At 40.5% G+C, this 26,036-nt stretch overlaps 1 protein-coding gene across 1 annotated transcript; it reads right to left on the reverse strand.

Annotated features, from left to right (window-relative positions):
- On the reverse strand, positions 21,728-25,289 carry LOC109237269. Its single transcript, XM_019403561.1, has 2 exons — positions 25,150-25,289; positions 21,728-21,935 (listed from the first exon to the last, which is right to left on the reverse strand). Exons 1-2 carry the CDS (start codon positions 25,287-25,289, stop codon positions 21,728-21,730), a joined length of 348 nt encoding a protein of 115 aa, XP_019259106.1.

The raw sequence follows: 26,036 nt of genomic DNA on the forward strand, positions 1-26,036 counted from the left end.
AAGCTATCTACTACTTAAGTAAGAAATTTACACCATGTGAAGCCAAATACACTCTGATAGAGCGTACCTGCTATGCTTTGACTTGGATCGCCCAAAAGTTGAGGCACTACATGTCAGCATACACCACACATCTAATATCCTGGCTCGACCTGCTCAAGTATATCTTTTAGAGCCTATGCCTACGGGAGAACTGGACAAATGGCAGATTCTTCTTAGCGAATTTGACATTGTGTACGTAACGCAGAAGGCCATCAAAGGACAAGCCTTAGCTCATCACCTTGCAGATAATCTTGTGGACAAGGATTATGAGCCGCTCACTACATAGTTTCCGGACGAAGACGTGTTGTTCACCGGAGAAGATATTGCAGAGTCATACCCAGGATGGAGAATTTTCTTCGACGGAGCAAAAAATTTCAAAGGAGTGGTAATTGGAGCAGTATTAATTTCAGAATCAGGACAACATTATCTGGCATCAGCAAAGATAAGGTTCCCCTGCACCAATAATATGGCGAGTATGAAGCATGCATCCTCGGGATTAAGATGGCAGTCGACATGAACATCAAAGAGCTTCTGGTCATAAGAGATTTTGATATGTTGATATATCAAGTTCAAGGATAATGGACCACCAAAAACGTTAAGATCCTTCCGTACCTGCATTGCATAAAGGAGTTGTGCAAGAAGTTCACAAAAATCGAGTTCAAACACATTCCTAGGATCCAGAACGAGTTCGTCGATGCTCTCGCAACCTTGTCATCCATGATCCAGCATCCAGATAAGAATATCATCGACCTTATTGAGATAGAGGTTCGGGGTCAGCATGCGTACTGTTTCCATGTAGATGAAGAGCTAGACGGTAAGCTGTGGTACTACGACATTAAAAGGTTCCTTAAAACAAAAGAGTACCCGGAGAATGCTACCAATGGTTCGACGCGGGCACTCAAAAGGCTAGCAAATCACTTTTTCCTCAATGGGGAAGTCCTCTCTAGGAGGACCCCAGACTTGGGTCTATTAAGATGTGTAGATGCTCCTGAAGCAACCAGGTTGCTAGAACAAATACATGCAGGGACATGCAGACTTCATTTGAATGGCTCACTTTAGCCAAGAATATTTAAGAGACGGATACTTTTGGATGACCATGGAAAGTGATAGCATCCGCTATGTGCCGAAGTGTCACCAGTGCCAGATCCACGAGGATTTCATCCGTGTTTCACCCAATGAGCTGAATGTATTGGGATCACCTTGGTCGTTCGCCGCTTAGGGGATAAACGTAACCGGACCTATAGAGCTTGCTACATCAAATGGACATCATTTTATCTTGGTAGTTGTTGATTACTTCACCAAATAGGTCGAAGCTTTTACATGCAAAGCCGTCACGAAAAAAGTAGTGGCAGATTTCGTGCATAACAACATATTTTGCCGGTTTGGATACCTGAGTCAATCATCACTAACAATGCAACCAACCTCAACAGCGATCTCCTGAGGGAAATTTGTGAGAAGTTCAGGATCCTCCACCGTAACTCTACAGCCTACACACCGCAAATGAATGGACCAGTTGAGGCAGCCAACAAAAGCATTAAAAGGATTCTATGAAAGATAGTGGACAATCATAGGGAATGCACGAGAAATTACTGGGTTATCGGAACACCATGAGAACATCCACTGGGTCAAAAACCATACATGTTAGTATATGGCACCGTAGCTGTGATACCCGCAGAGGTCGAGTTACCATCCTTGAGAGTCATTCAGGAAGCCAAGTTGGACGACGCAGAATGGATATGAGTCGGGCAGGAGAAACTCATGCTTATTGACTAGAAGAGAATGGACGCAGTGATCTCTTCCAAGTCACACCTCTATTCGAGGTTATGAAACGGTCGATGCAATAGTAATACCCAACTGAGAGTCGGGGTCGAATTTCATAGGGAGCTATATCAATGGGATTTAGGAGTATATATTATGGTGAATGAGTTTGAACTATCTTAAATTACGCTTCCACAAATTTTGTTGATTTTAGGTCTAATTTAAACTAAGATTGCAATACAAATAATTGAAACTAAGAAATTGTGTTTTTGTTGTTGTTTTCAATTAATGTAAAAGGCATAGGGCTATGACCTTCACCTAGGTGTTTGCCTAATGGGTTGTAAACTTTAAAGCTTGTTTTGTTGGTCGGGGTGTATTATAGCTATCAACACTCAAGTACCCACTCAATACCTCTCGGTAAGAGAGTGATTTTGCCCAATTTGGCTTTCTCAAGTCCAAATGGGTATTGAACCAAACAGTTAATAATATGCTCAAGTCGGGTTTTACTATCTCTAGGTTCAACCCTTTAATTGGGACTATCAATCTCTTGATTTCATCCCAAATTATTGTTAGCCAAGTTTTCCTAGACTAAGTCTCTCTTTCTCAAGTAGAGACTAAGTCAATAGGCATGAACTAATGTTTGCAACCATTAATTCTACAATTAAAAGCAAGAACAAGGCTAAATAATATACACCCAACCATAAACAAGACATAAATTTAATACTCATTAGGTTTACACACTAGGGTTGGGTCACAATCCTAGTTAAAAATCTAGCTACTCATAATGGATATAGAAGAAAACAAGGAAGAAAAGATGATAAAACTCATATTGAAAGATTAAAAGATAAAAATCCAATGATAGATCACCAAAATAAGCTAAAGTTGCCTAAGGAAGCAAGGAAAAACGGCTACAGAACTTTCAATATTCAAAACTTGACCTAAATTCGTGAAACTAATCTATTTATACAAACCTGGAAATTTTGGACTAAAATGCCCTTTCGGAGGTTCTGCGGCTACACAATTCCATGTGCGGTCCGCAATTTTTTTCAGTCTTGATAGGAGTTGAATCTGCAACCGCACAATTCAAGAATGCGGCCACATATTTCAAAATCTGCGGTCCGCATAATTCTTGGTGCGGCCGCACAGGGCTCTTCTGTGGACCGCACATTTTTTAGTGCGGCCGCGCAGCTGACTTCTGCGGCCGCACAATAATTGTGCGGTCTGAATTTCTTTTAAGCCTGAATTGATGACTCTCTGAACTTTTAACTCTTGGTTAGCTTTAGCGGCCGCACATTGCACTTGGGCTCTGATGGACTTCCTTCACATTCTGCGGCCGTAGAAGGAAATCTGCGGTCCGCACTTGAGATTTTATGCCTGATTTTTGTCCTTGAGTTCAGATCACTCCTTTTTGAGTTGGATTTCATCTTTGTTGCTCATTTTCCAATACTCCTGCAATTAAGCATATTTCATCAGTTTTCGGGAATACAATTAAATACTTTTGGACTAAAACAAAAGTAAAAAGACGCTAATAAGTAGTCAAAATCCCCACTTATCACGCAGTATGCCATGGTCAGTTGTATCAAAATTGGATGGCTAGTTCATTCAAGAAAATGGTGAAACCTCGCCAATTTACGCCGAGGCAGTTGGTTTTTAAAGAAAATATTCCCTCATCAAGAAGAAGCCAAGGGAAAGTTCAGACTTGTATTTCTATTTTAGAGCTCACGACTCTGTATTTCCATGTTCAAGGGGATCTTTTATGTGTCGACACTATTATATTATCTTGATGGATTTAGACTTGTACTATTTCATCATTTTTATTATTGTGATTCGATATTGTTATGTTTGACTTGCTTAGCAAGTGCTTTAGGCGACATCAAGACTGGTTGGCGATTTTGGGTCGTGACAAGTTGGTAGTGTTTAGGCTATGATATGTCTTGGATTGATTTCTAAGATTCATGCTGTGACGGTTCTTAAATTTGTACCCTTGTTGTGAGTTATATGAGCCATGTTTGAGGTTACATATAGGTTGATCTCCTGATTGAACCTGATAATTGTTATTTTCGTGATGTATTTGCCAAATTTTGAGCTATGATAGCACACTTTACACATGCATACATCAAAGCATGTCACTTATACCCATCCAGGAGTATAAAATTTTATGTCCATTGATCATGTACATGCATTCTTGTATGTGTTCTTTTTGTGTGATATGGATTTGACTAGTAGCACATGACAACGCCGTGCAGATTGTGATGTTGAGCCTGTGACCATATCGGGGGAATTGTGATATTACGCATGTGACCACGCCGGGCGGATTGTGATATTGAGCATGTGACCACGCCAGGCGGATTGTTTTTTTTAGCGCATGACTATGCCATGTAACATGTGGATATGGATTTATTCCTCCTAGGGTCACCCTCTTATGTTCCTTCTTGATTGTGTACACGTATTTTGAGGAAAGCTTGTCACGATCCCAGTTCGCCCTCCATGAACTATCGTGACGGCACCTAGTCTCTACGACTAGGTAAGCCTAACAAATTGCGGAAAAAGAAACAACAGAATAAAACTAGCCAAAAACTGCGGAATAACATAATGAAACATTTAAGATGTCGCTCGGCATATACAATACAAACTCTCAAACTGAAACTACATTTTCCAAAGCCCGGAATCTCATGAAATCACAAGCTGTGGAATAACTACAAAGTGTTCTAACTCTAGAGTGTCTAAACAAAAGAAGAAATACAGAAGGGCTATAACTAAAAGAGAGAGTAGATAGGGACTCCTCGGTCTGCGGACGCGGCAGATATACCTCAAAGTCTTTAGAGATCGCCTCACCTCGCTAACGATATGGCTGAGTCGATGTACCTGGATCTGCACACGGAAAAACATGTGCAGGAAAGGGCATGAGTACACCACAGATGTAACCAGTAAGTTCCAAGCCTAACCTCGATCGGGTCGTGACGAGGAAGGTCAGGGCCCTACCGGTAATCAGTATATCAGACAAAGTAAGACAGTGTAAGGTGCAACAATATAATCAAAACAATATCAGTAAATGAGAAGAAATCACAGACAATATACACTCAGTACATAGAAATATCGACAGGGGATCTCCCGGGATCCCGTCCCATAGTCCCAAACGTAAATACTCGAGGATCTCTCAGTATCTCGGGGATCTCTCAGTATCCTCAATATATGTGTTGGGGATCTCTCGGTATCCCGAGGATCTCTTAGTATCCTCAATATGTGTGTTGGAGATCTCTCGGTATCCCGCACTACAGTCCAAATCAATATATGTGCAGGGGATCTCCCGGAACACTCATCCGTAGTCCCAAAATAAAAACACAACAATCTCAAGGAATGGAACCACAATTTCATTCAAGTCTGTACCAAAAAAATAGAGATTTCTATTCTAACATGCTGCATAGAATTCACGTAAACAGTTTAAGTAGACATGACAGTTAATTCACTTAAGCATGCTTACCTATACTACACAGTAGGCTTAAAGTACAAGTAATGTTCAAGAAGAAAGGAACACAACTAATTTACTTAATGAGAAAAATGGGTTTCCAACAATTAGCACGTGTACACACTCGTCACCTCACGTACACGGCATTCAAATAACAACAATACCAAATCCTATGGGGAATGTCCCCCACACAAGGTTAGACAAGCCACTTACCTCGAACCACCTCAATCAAATCTATACCACGTTCTTGCCACGAGTATCCGACTCCAAATGGCCCAAATCTATTAAAAGTAATTGCATGATGTAAATAACACTTCAAGTAACTAATTCAACTAATTAATTCTAAGCTAATACGCGAAATTAGGAAAAATGACCAAAATGCCCCCGGGCCCACGTCTCAGAATCGGGTAAAATTTACAAATTCAGGATCCTCACACTCTCACGAGTTCAGTCATACCAAAAGTACCAAAATAGGACCTCAAATGGTCCCTCAAATCACCACTCAAAGCTCTCTAATTAACCAAGCCCTAACCCCCAATTTACCACCGATTTTCCTTCAAATTTCATGCTTAAATGATAAAAATCACCATAATAACAAGATTAAGGACCAAAGGCCTTACCTCAATGAATCCCTTTGAAAATCACCCTTGAAAATGCTCTTCAAAGCTTCTTCCCGTTGAAATATTATGAAAAATAACCCAAATTTGCGAAGGAAATCTTTTTATACTTTCTGACCCAGGTTCTTCGCACCTGCGGTCCATTTCCGCTTCTGTGCTACCGCTTCTGCGGTCAAGGGCACCGCTTCTGCGGTTTTCACTTAAGTCCCCTCCTCCGCACCTGCGACCCAGACTCCGCATCTGCGGTCCCGCAAGTGCGGCACACCTCCCGCTTCTGCGTCTTCTGCTGCCTTCACCTGTGGCCGCATCTGCGGCTTGATCTCGCTTCTGCGGTCATCACACCTGCGGCCCCCTAACCGCAGGCGCGGTTATGATAGAGAAACTCAGCAGCTTCAACTGCAAATTCCCAACTCCAAACTTCCCGTTAACCATCCGAAATCACTCCGAGGTCCCCGGGACCTCAACCAAAAGCATGAACAAGTCCTATAACACTATCCAAACTTATACATCTTCAAAACACCTCAAACAACATCGAATCAACCAAATAACATCAGATTCAAGCCTAAGGTTCCAAGAATCTTCCGAATTCCGCTTTTGATCAAAAGTCTATCAAACCTTGTCCGAATGACCTGAAATTTTGCACACATGTCCCAAATTACACAACAGACCTACTCCAACTTCCGGAATTCCGTTTCGACTCCGATATCAAAATCTCACTATCGAACCGAAAACTTCAGAAATTTGACTTTCGGCATTTCAAGCCTAATTAAGCTACAGACCTCCAAAACACAATCCAAACACGCCCCTAAGCCCGAAATCACCCAACGGAGCTAATGGAACCGATGTAATTCCATTCCGAGGCCGTCTTCACACTACTCCGACTATGGTCCAAATTCTAAAGGTTAAACTCTCATTTAGGGACTAAGTGTCCCCAAACTCTCCGGAACTCCAAATAAATCCTCCCGGCAACTCACAATAGCAGAAACAAACATGGGAAAAGCAGTTAATAGGGGATTGGGACGTAAATTCTTAAAACGACCGGCCGGGTTGTTACAAAGCTGATCAGTGGTTTGGTTCGGTTATTGAGACTCTAAGGAAAAGCTGGCCAGTGTTTGTTTCGGTTACTGCATTTCATCTTTACTTGCAATTTCCTTGGTTGCTTACTTGATTTGTTTGCATATCTTCTTTATATGCTAGATCGGTTACAGAGAAGAGTGTGTTAAGTTATTGTGTGTACCAAGGTGGTTTATAACTGATTTATGACTTGATGATATTGTTGTTCTGTACTTATTAAAATTACGAATTGCACATGTGATTAGCGAGTATAATTTATTATTCTTGCTTCTATTACCTCGTCGAGGTTAGTTATGATACTTGCTGATAGGGATGTTCATAAAAACCGGAAAACCGAACCAAACCGAAAACCAAACCAAACCGACCAAAAAAAATCGATACTTTTTGGTTTGGTTTGGTTTTGGTTTTGAGTTTTAAAAACCGATCAAATTTGGTTTGGTTTTGGTTTTAAATAGAAAAAAACCGAACCAAACCGACTATAGGATTAGTTATTTCAAATTTAATATTACACTTATATATATGTATATTGTTATACAAAGTTTCAAAAAATTTATGGTAAATGTTAATAGTTGCACTTTTAATACAGTTCTTTACCTTTACATTCTAGTTTAATTGGTATTCTTTTGTTTAGTGTAAGAATCCATTTCGTGTTAAAAATAACATATTTTTAATTGAGTCCTTAAATTATTCATCACTATTTGATTCAATTATCATCAATATATTTTGGTAAATAATAGATTTCTCAAAAGAGCAATTGATTTGATAGTGTTACATTGAAAATGTGGTCGCCGGAATATGTGTTTGGTAGTGTATGTCTTATATTTAAGAAAAAATCGACAAATAACCGAAAAAACCGAAAAACCGACATAAACCGAATCGAGAAAAACCGACTTAATTGGTTTGGTTTGGTTCTACTATTTGAAAAACCGACTTACTTGGTTTGGTTTCTTTTTAGGGAAAAACCGATCCAAACCGAACCATGAACACCCCTACTTGTTGAGTACATGGGGTAAGTTTTATTCATACTACTTGCTGAGTACATGTGGTCAGTTGTACTCATACTACACTTTGTAGTTAATTATGCAAATCCATGTGTTGGACTGAGCCACCAGTAGCTGAGGCTTGTTACTGAGTTTTATTCGGAGAGATGAGGTAGAGCTCTATCTCGAGCGAAGTCTTGGCATATCTTTTCATTTTGTACTATTGTCTTTCATTCAGACAATATGATTATTTGGCATTTCAGACTTGTATTTCCGTTTAGAGCTCATGAATCTGTATTTACCAGTTCTGGGGGATTTAATTATGTATCGACACTATTATGTTATGTTGATGGGTTTAGACTTGTACTATTTCATCATTTCTGTTAGTATGATTCATTATTGTTATGTTCGGATTGTCTAGCAAGTGCGTTAGGTGCCATCACGACCGGTTGGCGGTCTTAGGTCATGACAAGTTGGTATTATAGCCCTAGTTCGCAGGTTCTAAGGGTCATGAGCAAGTTTAGTAGAGTCTCGCGAATTGATACAGAGCCATTTGTGCTTATCTTCGAGAGGTTCATTGATGGCCTAAACTATGGTTTACATTACAGTTTGGCTCGATAGGCCGAGACGGATGCTAGGTTTGACTAGGTGGTTGAGATTGCTAGGAAGTTGGTGTATGTTCATAGGCTCGAGCGAGAGGAGAGGAGCAGGAGGCCTAGAGGCCTCGTAATTTAGGTGGCTTTGGTGGTGCCTCGTCTATAGGCTAGGCTTATCACAGCAGAGGTTGTCCTTTTAGGCCCGCTCAGGCAGCTTGTCTGATTCCTCATAGTTCTTCATTTGGACACAGTTCATACAGTGCTTGCCTAGTTCAATCATCATTTAGTGCGCTTCCGGCATAGAGTTCTTACCGTTCTCCATCTACTCAGGGTTTCATAGGTATTTACTCGGGTTATCAGGGTCAACAGCCTCATAAGAGGGGTTGCTTTGAATATGGAGACTTGAGTCATCTCATGAGGGATTACCCCGAACTTCTACGTAGAGATACACAGTAGAGCATGCAGCCTATGGTGTCAGCACCAACAGCTACACCACCCTAACAACGACCTAGGGTTGGGGCTCAATCAATTCAAGGCCGCCCTAGAGGGGGATCGATCAGGCGGAGTTCAGGCCAGTTGCTATCAGTGACGGACCTAGAAGTTTTATCAAGCGGGTTCAAAATGCAAAGAAGTAAATATGTAAAGATATTGAGAAACGACATTGCGTAGAGGCAACGAAGATGGTTGTGGAAGTAATGTGACTTCAAACTTAGAAGTGAAAGGTTCAGCCAAGAAAGAAGCAAAGGGTTTCGAAATTTAGTTTTCTTTTCCTAAATTATACTTTCTTATGTCGTATGTATATATGTCTAAAAGAGTGTCCTATACATATAGGATAAACTTTCCCGTTGACTGTTGTATAGTTGGAAAAAATGAGTGACCATTTGGGGCTGAAAAGTTTCGAACTCATGACATCCTAATAAACTTGAACCCACTTTACCAGCGGGCTGGACACTATGTTTTGTATTAAGGGGGTCAACACAAATTATATAACATTATTTTCTCGAAGAAAGAAAAAATACAACTATATACACAGTGTTATTTTCCGACGAAGCGGGTTCATATGAAACCCTCTTGACCCCATGTAGGTTCGCCCCTGGTTGGTATGCATTTCCCGCTAGGCCAGAGGCAGTTGCTTTCGACCCCGAGATCACATGTATTATTTCAGTGTGCCATAGGGATGCTTCGGTGTTATTTGACCCTAGTTCCACCTACTCTTATGTGTCGTCCTATTTTGCTCGTTACTTGGATATGCCTCGTGATTCTTTAGATATGCATGTTCATATGTCTAATTTGGTGGGTGATTTTATTATGGTGGATCGTGTATACCGATCGTGTGTTGTTACAATTGGGGTTTACAAAACTAGGGTTGATCTTTTATTGCTCAGTATGGTTGATTTTGAGGTGATTTTGGGTATGGATTGGCTATCTCCGCACCATACTATTCTTGATTGTCGCGCTAAGACCGTGACATTGGCGATGCTGGGGTTGCCCAGGTTAGAGTGGTATGGTTCACTTGGTCACCCTCCTAGTAGAATGATTTGATAGTTAAAGGCTCCGATGATTAAGAAGGGGTGTTTGGCGTATTTGGCCTTTGTGAGAGATGCTAGTACTGATACTCCTACTGTTGAGTCAGTTCCAGTAGTGAGGGAGTTCCTAGATATATTCCATGTAGACCTGTCAAACATTCCACCCGAGATGGATATTGATCTTGGTATTGATTTGGTGTCGGGCACTCAGCCCATCTCTATTCCACCGTATCACATGTCACTAGTAGAGTTGAAGGAGTTGAAGGAACAATTACAGGAGTTGCTTGATAAGTGTTTCATCAGGCCTAGTGTATCACCTTAGGGTGCATCAGTACTATTTGTGAAGAAGAAAGATGGTTCTATGAGATGTGCATTGACTACAGGCAGTTGAACAAGGTTACTATCAAGAATAAGTACCCACTACCACGTATTAATGATTTGTTTGATCAGCTTTAGGGTGCTAGCATATTCTCGAAGATTCATTTGAGATTGGGGTACCATCAGTTGAAGATCCGAGCTTTAGATATTCCGAAGATGACTTTCAGGACCCGCTATGATCACTATGAGTTTTTGGTATGGGTGTTCATCGGTCGGTACAGTACGATTTTTAGATATTTCAGTTCGGTATAACAGTATTCAATTTCTTAAAATGCTATACCAATACCGTACCTAATTAAATTTGGTATGTTCGATTTTTTTCTTTCGATTTCGTATTCGGTCTGGTACTTCATTTTATTCAGCTCAAATATTAACTAGTGCATAAAGCCATTGATTGTAATATTCATAAGTAAGGTACTTACACATACGAAAATAAAAATATTATAATATATTGAAAAAAGATGGAAATCAAAAATGGTAAACCTAGATGGGGGGAAAGGTTGAAACGTAAGTAAGCAACCAAAGAAAAGGGGGAAAGACAAGTACAGTGGGATAAAAAGATGGTAAAAGTTAAGAAAAGCATAAAAATAATGGAAAGTTAAATGTAAAATTTAATATTTATGTTATTATCAATAACATGTATATTATGTAACTTAGTATATATTTCCGTACGATATTGGTTTTTTTGGTATTTTATTTTTAAATACTGAATACCATACCTAATACTAATTTTTTTTAAAACATAAACCAAATACCATACCAAACACCAACATACCGAATACCATATACCAATTTTTTTTGTTTCGGTACGGTAGTTCAGTATTTACCAAATTATGCACACCCCAAGTTTTTGGTGATGTCTTTTGGGCTGACAAAAGCCCCAACAGCTTTTATGCACTTGATGAAGAACGTATTTCAGCCCTATCTTGATTCCTTTATCATAGCTTTCATTGACGATATATTAGTGTATTCTCGCAGCCAAGAGGATCATGAGCAACATTTAAGGATCGTGCTCCAGACTTTGAAGGAGAAGAAGCTATATGCTAAATTCTCCACGTGCGAGTTTTGGCTAGACACGATAGCATTCTTGGGCCACGTGGTGTCCAGTAAGGGGATTAATGTTGATTCGAAGAAGATTGAGGCAGTTCATAGTTGGGCCAGACCGTTTACTACTACTAAGATTCGGAGTTTTCTTGGGTTGGCTGGGTATTATCGCCATTTTGTTGAGGGATTTTCATCTATAGCAGCCCCATTGACCAGATTGACGCAGAAAGGTGCCCCGTTCAGGTAGTCTAATTAGTATAAGGAGAGGCTACCTTAACTATAGCTCTAGTTCTGGTTTTGCCTTCGGGATTGAGTTCTTATACAGTCTATTGTGATGCTTCACGGATGGGCATTAAATATGTGTTGATTCAGGAGGGTAGAGTGATTGCTTATGCTTCGCTTCAGTTGAAACCTTATGAGAAGAACTACCCAGTGCATGATTTGGAGTTGGCAGCCATTGTTCACGTGCTCAAGATTTGGAGGCATTATCTTTACGGCGTGTCTTGTTAGGTGTTCACAGATCACAGGAGTCTCAAACACTTATTTAAGCAAAAGGGTATGAACTTGAGGCAACAGAGGTGGTTAGAGCTACTAAAGGACTATGATATCACCATTCTTTATCAACTAAGGAAAGCCAATGTGGTGGCCGATGCTTTGAGTAGGAAGGCTGAGAGTATGGGTAGTCTGGCTTGTATTCTAGTCGGGGAGAGACCATTAGCATTGGATATTCATGATTTGGCCAATCGGTTCATGAGGTTGGATATTTTGGAGCTTATCATGGTTCCTGCTTGTGTTTATCGCGGTCGTCCTTGTTTGAGCGCATCAAGGCGTGTCAATATGATGACCCCCACTTGCATGTCCTAAGGGTAATGATGCATCATGGTGATTCTATGCAGGTGACTATTGAAGATGAAGGAGTATTGAGGCTTCAGTGTCCGATCTGTGTTTCAAATATGGATGGGTTATGAGATTTGATTATTGAGGAGGCCCATAGTTTGCAGTATTTCATTCATACGGGAGCAACAAAAGATGTACCATGATTTGAGGCAGCACTATTGGTGGCAGAGGATGAAGAAGGATATTGTTGGGTATGTTGCTCGGTGTTTGGACTGTCAGCAGGTGAAGTATGAGCATAAGAGACCCGATGGTTTGCTTCAGAGGCTAGATATTCCGGAATAGACGTGGGAGCGTATCACTATGGATTTTGTAGTTGGGCTTCCACGGATCTTAAGGAGATTTGATGCACTATGGGTCATTGTGGACATACTGACTAAGTCTGCACACTTCACTCCAGTCATGACTACCTTCTCTTTAGAGCAACTGGCTCAGATTTATAATTGGGATATTGTTCTCCTTTATGGAGTGCCCGTGTCTATTATCTCGGATCGAGGCACGTAGTTTACATCATATTTTTGGAGAGCAGTGCAGCGTGAGTTGGGCACACAGGTCGAGCTAAGTATAATATTTCATCCCTAGACGGATGGGCAGTCTGAGCGCAATATTCAAACTTTGGAGGACATGTTATGAGCCTGTGTCATTGATTTCAGAGGATCATAAGATCAGTTTCTACCGTTGGCAGAGTTCGCCTACAACAACAACTATCAGTCAAATATCCAGATGGCTCGCTATGAGGCCTTATATGGGAGGCGATATAACTCTCGGGTTGGTTGGTTTGAGCCTGGGGAGGCTAGGTTATTCTGAAATGATTTGGTCCGTGATGCTTTGGAGAAGGTAAAGCTGATTCAGGAGTGGTTCGTACACCGTAGTCTAGGCAGAAGAGTTATGCTAACAGGAAGGATCGTGATATTGCGTATATGGTGGGTGAGAAGGTTCTGCTAAGAGTTTCTCCCATGAAGGGTGATGAGGTTCAAGAGGAAGGGAAAGTTGAGCCCTAGGTATATTGGGCCTTTTGAGGTTCTTGAGAGAGTTGGAGAGGTGACCTACAGACTTGCCTTGCCACCTAGTCTATCGGGAGTTCATCCAGTGTTTCATGTTTCCATACTCCAGAAGTATTATGGGGATCCATCACATGTTTTGGATTTCAGCATGGTGTAGTTGGATGATGATTTGATTAATGATGTGGAGTCGGTGGCCATTTTGGTCGACAAGTTCGAAAGTTGAGGTCGGAGAATATAACATCGGTGAAGGTTCATTGGAGAGGTCAGTCGATCAAGGAGGCTACTTGGGAGACCGCACAGGATATGCGGAGTGGATATCCTCACCTTTTTGAGACTCCAGGTATGACTTTGGAATCGTTCGAGGACGAACAATTGTTTAAAAAAGGGAGAATGTAACGTTCGACTGCTGTCGTTTTGAGTATTGTAGCCATGTTTCCCCTATATGATGCTTTATATATGTGTACTTATGGTTATGTCAGTTGTGGGGATGGTTGGTTTGGGTTTAGGGGAGGTTTTGGATTAAATTGGGATACTTGGTCCCTTGGTTGAATTCTTAAGTTGTAAGAATTGACCGAAGTTTGACTTTTGTGTAGATGACTCCAAAATGGTTTGATGGTTCCGATAGCTTTGTATGGTGATTTTGGGCTTAGGTGTATGTCCGGATTTGGATTTGGAGGTTCCTAGGTCATTTTGGCTTGAATAGGCGAAAGTTAAAAGTTCGAAGGTTTGGAAGGTTGATAGTTTTGACCGAGAGTTGAATTTGTTGATATAAGGTTCAAATTTTGGTTTAATGGAGTTAGGATAGGTCCATTGTGTCTGTCTCGTCCGTTTTTCTCGTGAAAGCGGGCTTTCTTCTTGTACACCGGAATTGCAATAATTTCTTGGATTTTCTTTTACACTTTGTTACCAGAAACACAAGGTAGAATACTAGAGGAGATGGAGGAATTGTTTGGCACTTCTTTTAGGTGGAGATCTACAATGAAAGAGTTGAAGAAAAACAAAGTGGAAAGAGATGGTAGTGCTCAAGTTCAAATGGGAAATATCCAGCCTTAACTGGTGTTCAGACCTGCCAACTAGAGCGTGAATAATTTATCCTAGGGCCTAATATCGGAGGTCAAACTCTGATACCATGATAAGAATGGACCTTGGACCTAACTCAACCTCAAAATCTATCTCAAAGGGTAAGCTCAAGCCATAAAGAGTCCAAGGAACCTATCCATCTCCGATGTGGAATTCCATCATATGCTAACTGCGACCCCAAGTATATTTTTGAATCTTCAAAACTCTGTATCCTGTTTCCATTTAGTAGTTGTATAATTATAAATATCTTATATTGCAATTATCATCATCTGTAGAGAATTTACACTACTTGTTTCCCATTTAAAATTTAAAAACATATGTCTTCCATGTCTTTTGCCTGATATTTCCTTCTTTATCTTTCGGAAACATACTCTTTAAATTAAAAAAGAAGAGTCGTCACCTAATGATTTTAAGGTACATTAGGGCACCTTTTGCAAATAACTCTATTTTGACTAGTCTGTATCACCAAAGATCGGGTAAGGGCTCAAATTATCTCGAAAAGAAGGTGTTAGGCATTCTTCGAGGTCCACAATTGTGGTTCCCAGTCTTATTTAAGCTATATGGTTATATTTAATTAATAATTAATTATCCTAAATGAGCATGCAGATTAATCCATTATTAAACCAATGGAATAAATGATCAAAGCAAGTGATTCAATTATTCTAGGCGGGAGCTGGGTGATCGAATATAGGACAACTACTAATAATTAACTAATTTGAAGAATAGTACGGAAATAATGTAACGAGAACGATTTGAAAGAATATACTTCATTAATTGGTACAAGCTTTTGGTTACAAAGATGTTCAACCTACTTACACAAATCTAAAACCCTTAACAATACTAATCGCTAAATGTACAAGCATAATTAGACATAGTGGGGGTGGGGATCCTAAATTTTTTAGCTTAAACGATCACCCCGTGCAACATAAATAATAGTTTGCAACCTTTAAGTGCAATGGCTGCTCATATTATCTAGCGAGCACAGACTAACATCTCCAGCTATCTGATTACTATCTTTAAGTTATTTTATCTAATACGCACTAATTCAATTCTAAGTCGTGCCTTATATGTGCCTCCCCGTCCCATGCCTATTGTCCATGAGGTGTTGGACAACTATATGGGTGGTTCTAGACTCATCCTAGGTTGTTCAAAATTAAAATACTAAGCACCAAATAATTTAAACAAATAGGACTTCACAAAGGTATAATTAGCACAACCGGGCTCACATTTACCTCCACATGTAGACTCACATGAATGTCAAGCAATTACCAACTAAACGATTGTAAAAAAGTGGCAGAATCAGAGGCCAATTGCCCTATGAACGTGATTTTTAGTTGTGAGATCAGGCTGGACAGTTATGAAGTAGTTCGTGTGGTAGAGTTACTGAATTTGGGCCTAAAAATGATCTCTATGTAAAAAGTATAAACGACCAGTTGCGAAGTAATTAAGTTTATAACTTATACATGGATATCATAACAAAGACAGATCTCATTGTAAATTCCAATTGGCAGGATCTCTAGGTGATTCAAATCTCAAATTGCTTTAAGCGGCACAACAACTAAATGGTATAAGGGTTATTGTTTACAACCATATAGTCATGGATTCTAGGTGTAACGCATTAGGAGCACAATTTTTAGAACACAATAGCATAAATGATTGAATTATTTAACATAAGGTTCTATAGGCATGATTGCTAAGTAGAGTCCTAAGACATGATTTCTAGTGTAGTAGCAGATAATTGAGAAAATTAGCACATAACAGGTCCTATAGGCATGATCTATAGATGAAGTTGTAAATCACATAGGCAGTGTTTAGTTACCAATGTTTAGGATCCTAAACTCATGGTTTCTAAGCGAGACAGGCAAAATTGAAAGTCCCATGGATATGGTATCTATTAACAGGTAATACACAGAAGCAAAGCATGATCAACAAGTAGCAGGCAAGGCTTATTTGATCCAATAGGCATGTTATCTACCCGTTTATGCGAAAATTAAACTACCCCAGGCCCTTTTTTTTAACTATTATCCCCATTATCGTTATTATAGACCAAACAATAATTACAAGCCCAATAGGAAAGCTGAAATACAGTGGCCACAGGTGTTACACCCGTTGTTTTCGTACGTAAGAGTACGTCGTAAATCAATTGATGTAAGCTCAGAAATGAGATCATCTTTTAAAGTACATAAAAAAGTTAATCATGTTACCTTGGAGGTTACAAATATTTAATATCATGAATAACAAGTACCAAGAGGGTTGGAAGGCTTATAAGCTTAACAAATTGAAGAAAAAAAGTTTCGTCAAAAGTCGACAAGTTGGGAATATTATAACATGTACTTTTGGTGTGAGACTAAGGTCCTTAACATGATAAGGAGGTTATTTTATGAGTTATTTTAGTCGTATGGTAGTCGTGTGTTATGTTTTGAAGTCAAGCGAGTTGAAATAAAAGTTGGCAAAGGTCACCACAAGTTACATTCGTAAATGTGCTGAGAATTAGGTCAAATGTAGCTGAGCTTTTCTCCGAATATAACTATATTTACGGGGTGATACACCCATAAAATTGAATATCTGCGAGTCTGGTTTCCAATGAATTAAACCGTTTTTTAATACGACATTGGAGTATAGAGATATTTGCGTTTTTGCGAGACTGTGCATACTGCATAGGTGACAAGTAGATGTGTCACCTACTTGCTTAAATGAAAGGACCAAATATGTCCAAAAAAGGACTAGTTGGGGTCGGCCAAAGAGACCTTTTAAGGGCTGATTTACTTCATATATTCCACTCATTATATATCCAAAAACCAGAGATAAGCCCCTACAAACGTCTCCCAAAAAAATCCAACACAAAACCCTAAATGATTTTCTCTTCTTTTCAAGTTCTAGTTGGAGGAAAACCTAAGGGTTGAGAACCAAGTTAGGAGCTAAGATCTTCACCAAATAAGGTAAGTATACCTCCCTATTCATTCTATTTTTCTATAGGAAAGGTATATATATTTGTTCTATAATTGTAAGAACTCATGGGACGGTGATCAGAAGCCGTGAGTTCGAGTTATTCAACTTGTAGTGGACTATTTTGTGGGCTGTTTTGTGTTGTTGTTGGGTTGTCTGTTTTGCTGCTATTTTATGGAGTTTGAGAGGAGAAAGGGTGTGTATAAACACCACATGATGGTGGGGTGGTGGGCTGGTCATTTGTCGTAACATTTTTGGGTTGTTTGACACTACTATGGTTGTCATTTTGTGTATGAAGTGATTGGGGTGTGTTGGGCTGTTTTGTGGTATTTTGTGATGTATATAAGATTGTAAAATGAATATATGTTGTTATTGATGTGTTCTTGTGTTGTTGGTATTAACTCGAATTGGGAGGAAGTAAAGATTATAGGGGAGATATTTCCCGTTTTAATATAAAAAAAGCTTGTCGTTCTGTGTACGATAATTGCATCTTTCGTAGCTTAACGACAGCATTATTGTCGTTGTTGTAGATTAAAGTGCGACGTGACGAGTTCAAGATGGTTATTGGACAGAGTGTGATAAGGTATGTTAAGGCCAAACCTTTCCTTCATTCTAGCATAATTCCGTAACTACATGTGTTTGATAACGAGATATAAAGAGAAGTTCGTATTCCGAAACTTATGTACATTATCCTAGTCTTGTAAGTGAGAGTGTTCTTCCTTATTTAGACTTTATATCCGGCTAAGTATTTTCTTCTTCCAGTGAAGAGAGAAGTGGGTCTATTTATATATAGTATTATAGTATTTTTTACCACCATCGAGCTGTAATCGGTGGATAGGCCCCTATTGGACAGTATTTTAGCATTTTGACCACCATCGAGCTATAATTGGTGCGCAGGCTACTATTGGGTAAACTCCGATCAGATGGTACGTTATATACCGAGCCTACTGTGGCCCAAAACTTATGAGAAAGCCCAGAATAGCCGAGATACCGAGCCTAGTACGGCCGAGTGCCTATGAGCGCGCCTACTGCAGTAGAGCAGTTACACATACCGAGCCTTATAGGGCCAGACAACTATTTTACTTACTATATTGAGAGAGTTGAATCAGTATCAGCAGGTAAGCATATCTTCAGATCATGTTTGACTCTTAGTTTTTTTCAGTTATTATATTGTCAATTCAGTCTCAGCTTTTAGTTTTTCTATTGCCTTACGTACTCGGTACATTATTTCGTACTGATGTCCCTTCTGTCAGGGATGCTGCATTTCATGCCTGAAGGTCCTGATAGAAAGCTGGATAGACCTTCCCAATGGACAGAGTCAAACATTAGCTTGGGTGGTAAGCACTACTTCCTCGGAATAACCAGGTCTAGACATTGGAGTCCATTTTAAATATACAGGTTTGATGGATAAGTCGAGGCCCTGTCCCGACCATGATACAGTTCTGTTATCTCTCAAGATATATAGACGAATCCTATGTATTTAGTGTATCAGTATTGTGGCCCTGTCAGCCTTGTGTACATGTTCAGTTTTGTATTTGCTGGTTGTAGATGTTCATGGCGGTCTAGTCGGCCTGCACAGTTATGTATATGAGCTTTTGGGCGTGCTTACCCCTCGGATGAGAGAGACGTTATTTTTAGATGATTTAGAATATGGCCTCATCGGACTTGATTGGTATTGTCATCTTGCAAGTAGGCCTCATCGGCCTAAGTTGAGGGCTACCCCTCCAGAGTTTACAGTTACAAAGTGGTAAGATTAAGTCGAGTATGGCACCGGGTTCTAGCCACGCCTCCCCAGGTTTGGGGAATGACAATGTCATGTCCCTAATTTCTCTCTGTAGGATGTCGTGATGGCACCTAGTCTCTACGACTCGATAAGCCTAACATTCAATAATAGTTTGACATAAATTAAAAAAGGGCAGCCCGGTGCACTAAGCTCCTACTATTCGCGGGGTCCGGGGAAGGGCCGGACCACAAGGGCCTATCGTACACAGCCTTACCCTGCATTTCTGCAAGAGGCCATTTCCACAGCTCGAACCCGTGACCTCCTAGTCACATGGCATAAACTTTACCAGTTACGCCAAGGCTCCCTTTCAGGGCAGCAACTTTATTAGTTTGACAGAAATAATTAATAGAAATACTAAAACAAGTCTAATAAACTCTTAAAATCTCCCGGAACAGAATCTCAACAAATACTTTCCCAAAACCGGTGGAACTGAGTCATAAAGCTCTACAGAGTAAAACTAGAATGTCTACTACATCACCGTCTGAATGAAAATCCAACGGGAAGTAAAGATAAGGGAAGGTGACTCCGAGGCCTGCGGACGCTGAGAAGGCATACCTTGAAGTCTCCGTACAGCTAACAGACGATCACTAACATCCGGCAAGAGCAGACATACTTGGATCTGACAAAAAGATATGCAGAAGCGTAGTATAAGTACACCATACCGGTACCCAGTAAGTATCAAGCCTAACCTCGGTAGAGTAGTGACGAGGCCTAGTCAAGACACCTACCAGAATATAAATAAGCAGTATGAAAACATAAGAACTATAAATAATGGAAGGCGGAGAAATAACTGACACGAAACAAGTTAATAACATAAACTAATACCGGAATTTTAAACATGGAAATAACATAAAGGAAGATATTACAGAGAACCACAATGAGAATATACGGACAACAACTGATAGAACAAGGAGGAACAAAACAACAAGAAGTGTTCCAACCAAAACTCTTTGCAACATAAGATAAACAGCAAGAATCGCAACAAGGTACCGCCTCGTGTACAATAAGAATCACAATCGAGGTACCGCATCGTGTATATATCAAGAATCACAATTGAGGTACCGCCTCATATTCACAATTTCACAATCTCAATCACAATCTTTCCATATACCGCCGCATGAACCTTACATTTAAATAGTTTTGATATTATTTTCCCCCGAAATAGCTACATGCACTTTAGCCCAGCTTATGATGCCACATGGCTTCATGTAATTGCCTTAAAAGCAACACGCACATAAGTCCCACCTTATGCTGTCGCATGCACATTAACCCCTAGCCTTATACCACCGCATGCGCGTCAATATCACATCATAATAACAACTCATACCACAAGTGCCCATATGTCACAACTTGCCAACAATCAACAACATCAGTGTTTCCACAACAATAGCCCATGGCTCCACCACAATGAGTTCAAGAATATCAACAATAACAATGAATGTAAAATTCTCAACAATTAAAAACTTCGCCTCAATGTGATACGACTTTCACAACTTCAACACCAATAACTCAACAATGAGAATGATAATGTGTAACCATGAAACTAAATACAAATAACTCAAAATGGAAGAGATAACACGACTTCCAATACGAATAATAGCAATGAAAGAGATAACTTGTAACAATGACTTCAAATAATGATAATCAACAATGAAAGAGACAACATGTATCAGTAAAAAAGGCAACACGTTCAACTAAATCATGGGAGCAATTTAGCATGTAGGATGTAGAACAAGTGTTAAACAAGTCATTTAAGGCATGTGAGGATAGACTAACACAAGTAAGAATAGATTGACTATGAGAATTTAGAACATGATATGATATTTTAATTAAAGCATGGAAAGAGTCTAAGTAGCCTTAACCGGTCAAATACCACATACAACCCGTGTAACATCTCGTCACCTTGCGTACACGGCTTTCACATAACATATACGAACCCATCACTACCAATCCTAAGGGGGTAGTTCCCCTACACAAAGTTAGACAAGATACCTACCTCAACTAGGCCAATTCAACTCTCGAAATAGCTTTCCCCCTAAAATTCGCCTTCACATGGCTCAAATCTAAGAAAAATCAACTTAATATCATCAAACAATGCAAAGGAAATCAATTACAATAGATAAAGCCATGATCTTTACACTTTCCCCAAAAAGTCAACAAAAGTCAACACGGGGCTCGCCCGGTCAAAATACGGGTCCAATGGTAGATTCTAACTAACCATGACCCCACGAGTTCATATATGTGATTAGTTTCAAAATTCGAGTCTAAATCGACTCTCAAAACTCAAACTCTTATTTTTCAAAAACTTGACAAAGTTTACAAATTTTTACTTTGATTCACATGATTTTAATGTTAAAATCTAAGATATATTGATGGAATATGATTGAAAATAGATTAGAATTATTTACCCAAAGTTTGTAGATGAAAATCTCCTCTCCAAATCGCCTCCTACCGAGTCTAGGGTTTTAAAATGAGAGAATGTGAGATGAAATCCCGACTTCCAGCCCTTTTGATCAGTTGCTGATGTCGCAATTGCAAAGTATTACTCGCAAATATGGCCACTGTCAGTCCTATGCAGACGTCGCAATTGCGACTCTGGCTTCGCATTTGCGAAGCCTGTCTCCATCGCAAATGTGGCTGTTTTGCTGCAAATGTGAACTAGCCCTCTACCTGAACTCTTCGTAATTGTGAGCCAGGTATCGCAACTGCTAAGCTCACAATTGCGAACCTGGTGTTCACAAATGCGATACCTGAAGCATCAACACATGAGATTCTGCAATTTCAGTTCAAACCTTCTGAAACATGCCCGAAACTCATCCGATCCCTCGGTGCTCCAAACCAAACATCCACACAAGTCTAAAAACATGACACGACCCGCTCGCGCGATCAAAATACAAAAATAACATCTAAAACTACGAATCGAATACTAAAATGCATGAATTTCAATGTAAAGTTCAAGAATCTCTAGAATTATAACTAAACGTCCGAATCCTAACCAACCAACTCCAAATGATACCAAATTTTGCAGACAAGTTCTAAATAACATAACGAACCTATTCCAAGTCCCAAAATCAAATTCCGAGCTCGATAGCTAAAAGTCAACGTACAGTGAAACTTTTCAACTTCAAATTGCTAAATTTTGTCAAAACAACACTCAACCTGCGGACTTCCGAAATCAATTCCGGGCATACGACCAAGTGAGAATCACGATACGAAGCTATCAGAGCCATCAAAACACCGTTCCGGGGTCGTTTTCACAAAAGTCAAAGTTTGGTTAACATTTCTACTTTAAGCTTCTAAGTAAAAAATCAAAGGGTCCAAATCTACCAGAAAGCTTTTCGGAACTAAACTAACCGACCTTGCAAGTCATAAAATTATAAACACACATGTGTGAAGCATAAAAAAAGGTTAACGAGCCTCAATTACACAAAATGACCAGTCGGGTCGTTACATTCTCCCCCTTTTAAAACAAATGTCCATCCTCGAACGTGCATAAGGACATACTTGAAGTGATGAATAGATATGGATAACAACTCCGCATGTCGTGCTCGGTCTTCTAGGTCGCCTCCTCAACCGGATGACCCCTCCATTGAACCTTCACTAAAGCAATGTTCTTTGATCTCAACTTCCGGACCTGTCTGTCCAAGATAGACACCGACTCCTCAATATAAGTCAAATCCTCGTCCAATTGGACTATGCTGAATTCTAAAACATGAGACGGATCACCGTATCCGGAGCATAGAAACATGGAACACCAGATGAACCACAGATAGTAGGTGGAAATGCAAGCTTGTAGGCCACCTCACCATTCCTCTCAAGGATCTCAAAAGGTTTGATATACCTAGGGCTCAACTTGCCCTTCTTCCTGAACCTCATCACACCCTTTACGGGTGAAACTCGGAGCAAGACTCGCTCTCCAACCATGAATGCAACATCGTGAACCTTCCAATCTGCATAACTCTTATGTCTAGATTGGCTTGTACGAAGCCGATCCTGGATCAACTTGACCTTCTCCAAGGCATCTCGAACCAAATCTGTGCCTAATAATTTAGCCTGTCCCAGCTCAAACCAACCAACTGGGAAACGACACCGTCTCCTATATAAGGCCTCATAAGGAGCCATCTGAATACTTGATTGGTAGTTGTTGTTGTAGGAAAACTCCATAAGTGACAAGAACTGATCCCAAGAACCCCCAAAATCCATAACACATGCACGAAGCATATCCTCCAATATTTGAATGGTGCGCTCGGACTGTCCGCCCTTCTGGGGTGAAATGTTGTACTCAACTCGACCCGTGTGCCTAACTCATATTGTACAACTCTTCAAAAATGCGACGTGAATTGCGTACCCCGGTCAGAGATAATGGATACCGGCACGCCATGTAGTAGGACAATCTCGCGGATATAGATCTGTGCTAGCTGCTCTGAAAAATAGGTGGTCACTACCGAAATGAAATGAGCCGACTTGGTCAACCTGTCCACAATCACCCATACCGCGTTAAATTTCTTCTTAGTGCGTAGGAGCCCAACAACAAAGTCCATGGTAACACGCTCCCATTTCCACTCGGGAATCTCAAGTCTCTAAAGCGAACCGCCTGGCCTATGATGCTCATACTTCACTTGATGACAATTTAGGCACCCAGCTACATACTCCACTATGTCCTTCTTCATTCTCCTCCACCAATAGTACTGCCTCAAGTCCTGATACATCTTTGAGGCACCCGTATGAATGGAGTACCGCGAACTATGAGCCTCCTAAAGAATCAACTCACTCAACCCATCCACATTAGGCACACATAACTGGCCCTGCATCCGGAACACATCGTCATCTATGATAGAAACCTCCTTGGCATTGTCGTGCTGAACTGTGTTCTTAAGGACAAGCAAATGGGGGTCGTCTTAATGACGCTCTCTGATGCGATCATATAGAGAAGATCTAGAAACCATGCAAGCAAGAACTCGACTAGGCTCCGAAACATCTAATCTAACAAGCTGGTTGGCCAAGGCCTGAACATCCATGGCTAGTGGCCTCTTTGCTGCCGGTAGATATGCTAAACTGCCCAAACTCACCACCTTTCGACTCAAGGCATTAGCCACCACATTGGACTTCCCGGGAGATATGGAATGGTGATACCATAGTCCTTAAGCAACTCTAACCATCTCCGATGCTGCAAGTTCAGATCTTTCTGTTTGAACTAATGTTGTAGACTTCGGTAGTTGGTAAAGATCTCACAAGGGACACCGTACAAATAATGCCACCAGATCTTCAATGCATGAACAATAGCTGCAATTCCAAGTCGTGGACCAGATAATTCTTCTCATAGGTCTTCAGCTATCGAGATGCGTAAGAAATCATCCTATCGTCTTGCATCAACATTGCGCCAAGGCCAACACGTGACACATCACAATAAACGGTGTAAGACCCCAAACCTATAGAAACACCAACACTAGGGCTGCAGTCAAAGCAGTCTTTAGCTTTTGAAAGATCACCTCACACTCCTTGGACCATCTGCAAGGAGCACCCTTCCGGGTCAATCTGGTCATAGGTGCAGCAATAGATGAGAAACCCTCTACGAAATGACGATAATACCCGTCCAAGCCAAGAAAACTCCGAATCTCAGTAGCCGAAGACGGTCTGGGCCAACTCTGAATTGCTTTAATCCTCTTCAGATCTACCTTGATCCCGTCACTCGACACCACATGACCCAAAAACGCCATCGAATCAAGCCAGAATTCGCACTTTGAGAATTTTGCATACAACTTCCTCTCTATCAAGGTCTGGAGTATGATCCTCAAGTGTTGCTCATATCCTACCTGGCTGCGGGAGTACACCAAGATGTCATCAATAAACACAATGATGAGTGAATCAAGATATGGCTGGAATACATTGTTCATCAGGTGCATAAATGTTGATGGGGCGTTGGTCAGCCCAAGTGACATCACAAGGAACTCGTAGGGTCCATACCGAGTCCTAAAGGCAATCTTCGAAATATCCAGATCCCAAATCTTTAGCTGATGATAACCTGACTGCAAATCAATCTTTGAGAACACTTTGGCACCCTGTAGCTGATCACACAAGTCATCAATGCGCGACAATGGATACATGTTCTTCACTATAAACTTGTTCAATTACCGATAATCAATATACATGTGCATAGAACCATCCTTATTCTTCACAAACAAGACTAGAGCACCCCAAGGGGACACACTAGTCCTAATGAAACCCTTATCAAGCAACTCTTGCAATTGCTCCTTTAACTCCTTCAACTCCGTTGGGGTCATGCAATATGGTAGAATAGAAATGGGCGGAGTGCCTAGCAATAAGTCAATACCAAAATCGATATCCCTATCGGGCAGCATACCTAGAAGACCCGCTGGAAAATATATATGGAAAGTCTCTCACTACCGGAACTGACTCAATGGTAGGAGTATCAGCACTGACATCTCTCACAAAGGCTAGATAAGCATCATACCCCTTCTCAACCATCCACTGAGCCTTTAGAAATGACACAACCCTACTAGGATCATAATCCAACGCACCCCTCCACTCTAACCGTGGCAAACCTGGCATAGCCAATGTCACAGTCTTGGCGTGACAATCTAGAATAGCATGATAGGGTGACAACCAGTCCATGCCCAAGATATCATCAAAGTCTACCATACTAAGCAACAACAGATCAACTCTGGTCTTAAAGACACCAATAACAACTAAACAAGACCGATACACATGGTCCACAATAATAGAATCTCCCACAGGCGTGGACACATAAACAGGAGAACTCAAAGAATCACGAGATATATCCAAATACGGAGCAAAGTAAGATGACACGTATGAATAAGTGGATCCCGAAT

The sequence above is a fragment of the Nicotiana attenuata genome, chromosome 1 (genome assembly GCF_001879085.1).
Source record: "Nicotiana attenuata strain UT chromosome 1, NIATTr2, whole genome shotgun sequence".
NCBI classification, from domain to species: Eukaryota; Viridiplantae; Streptophyta; class Magnoliopsida; order Solanales; family Solanaceae; genus Nicotiana; species Nicotiana attenuata.

Bases quoted from the DNA above. Each gene is read 5' to 3' on its own strand.
- LOC109237269 (XM_019403561.1), bottom strand. From the start codon at position 25,289: ATGTATCCATTGTCGCGCATTGATGACTTGTGTGATCAGCTACAGGGT. The intron at 21,936-25,149 runs GTATGGACCCTA...TTGATGCTTCAG, and splicing joins AAGATTGCCTTTAGGACTCG to GTATCGCATTTGTGAACACC.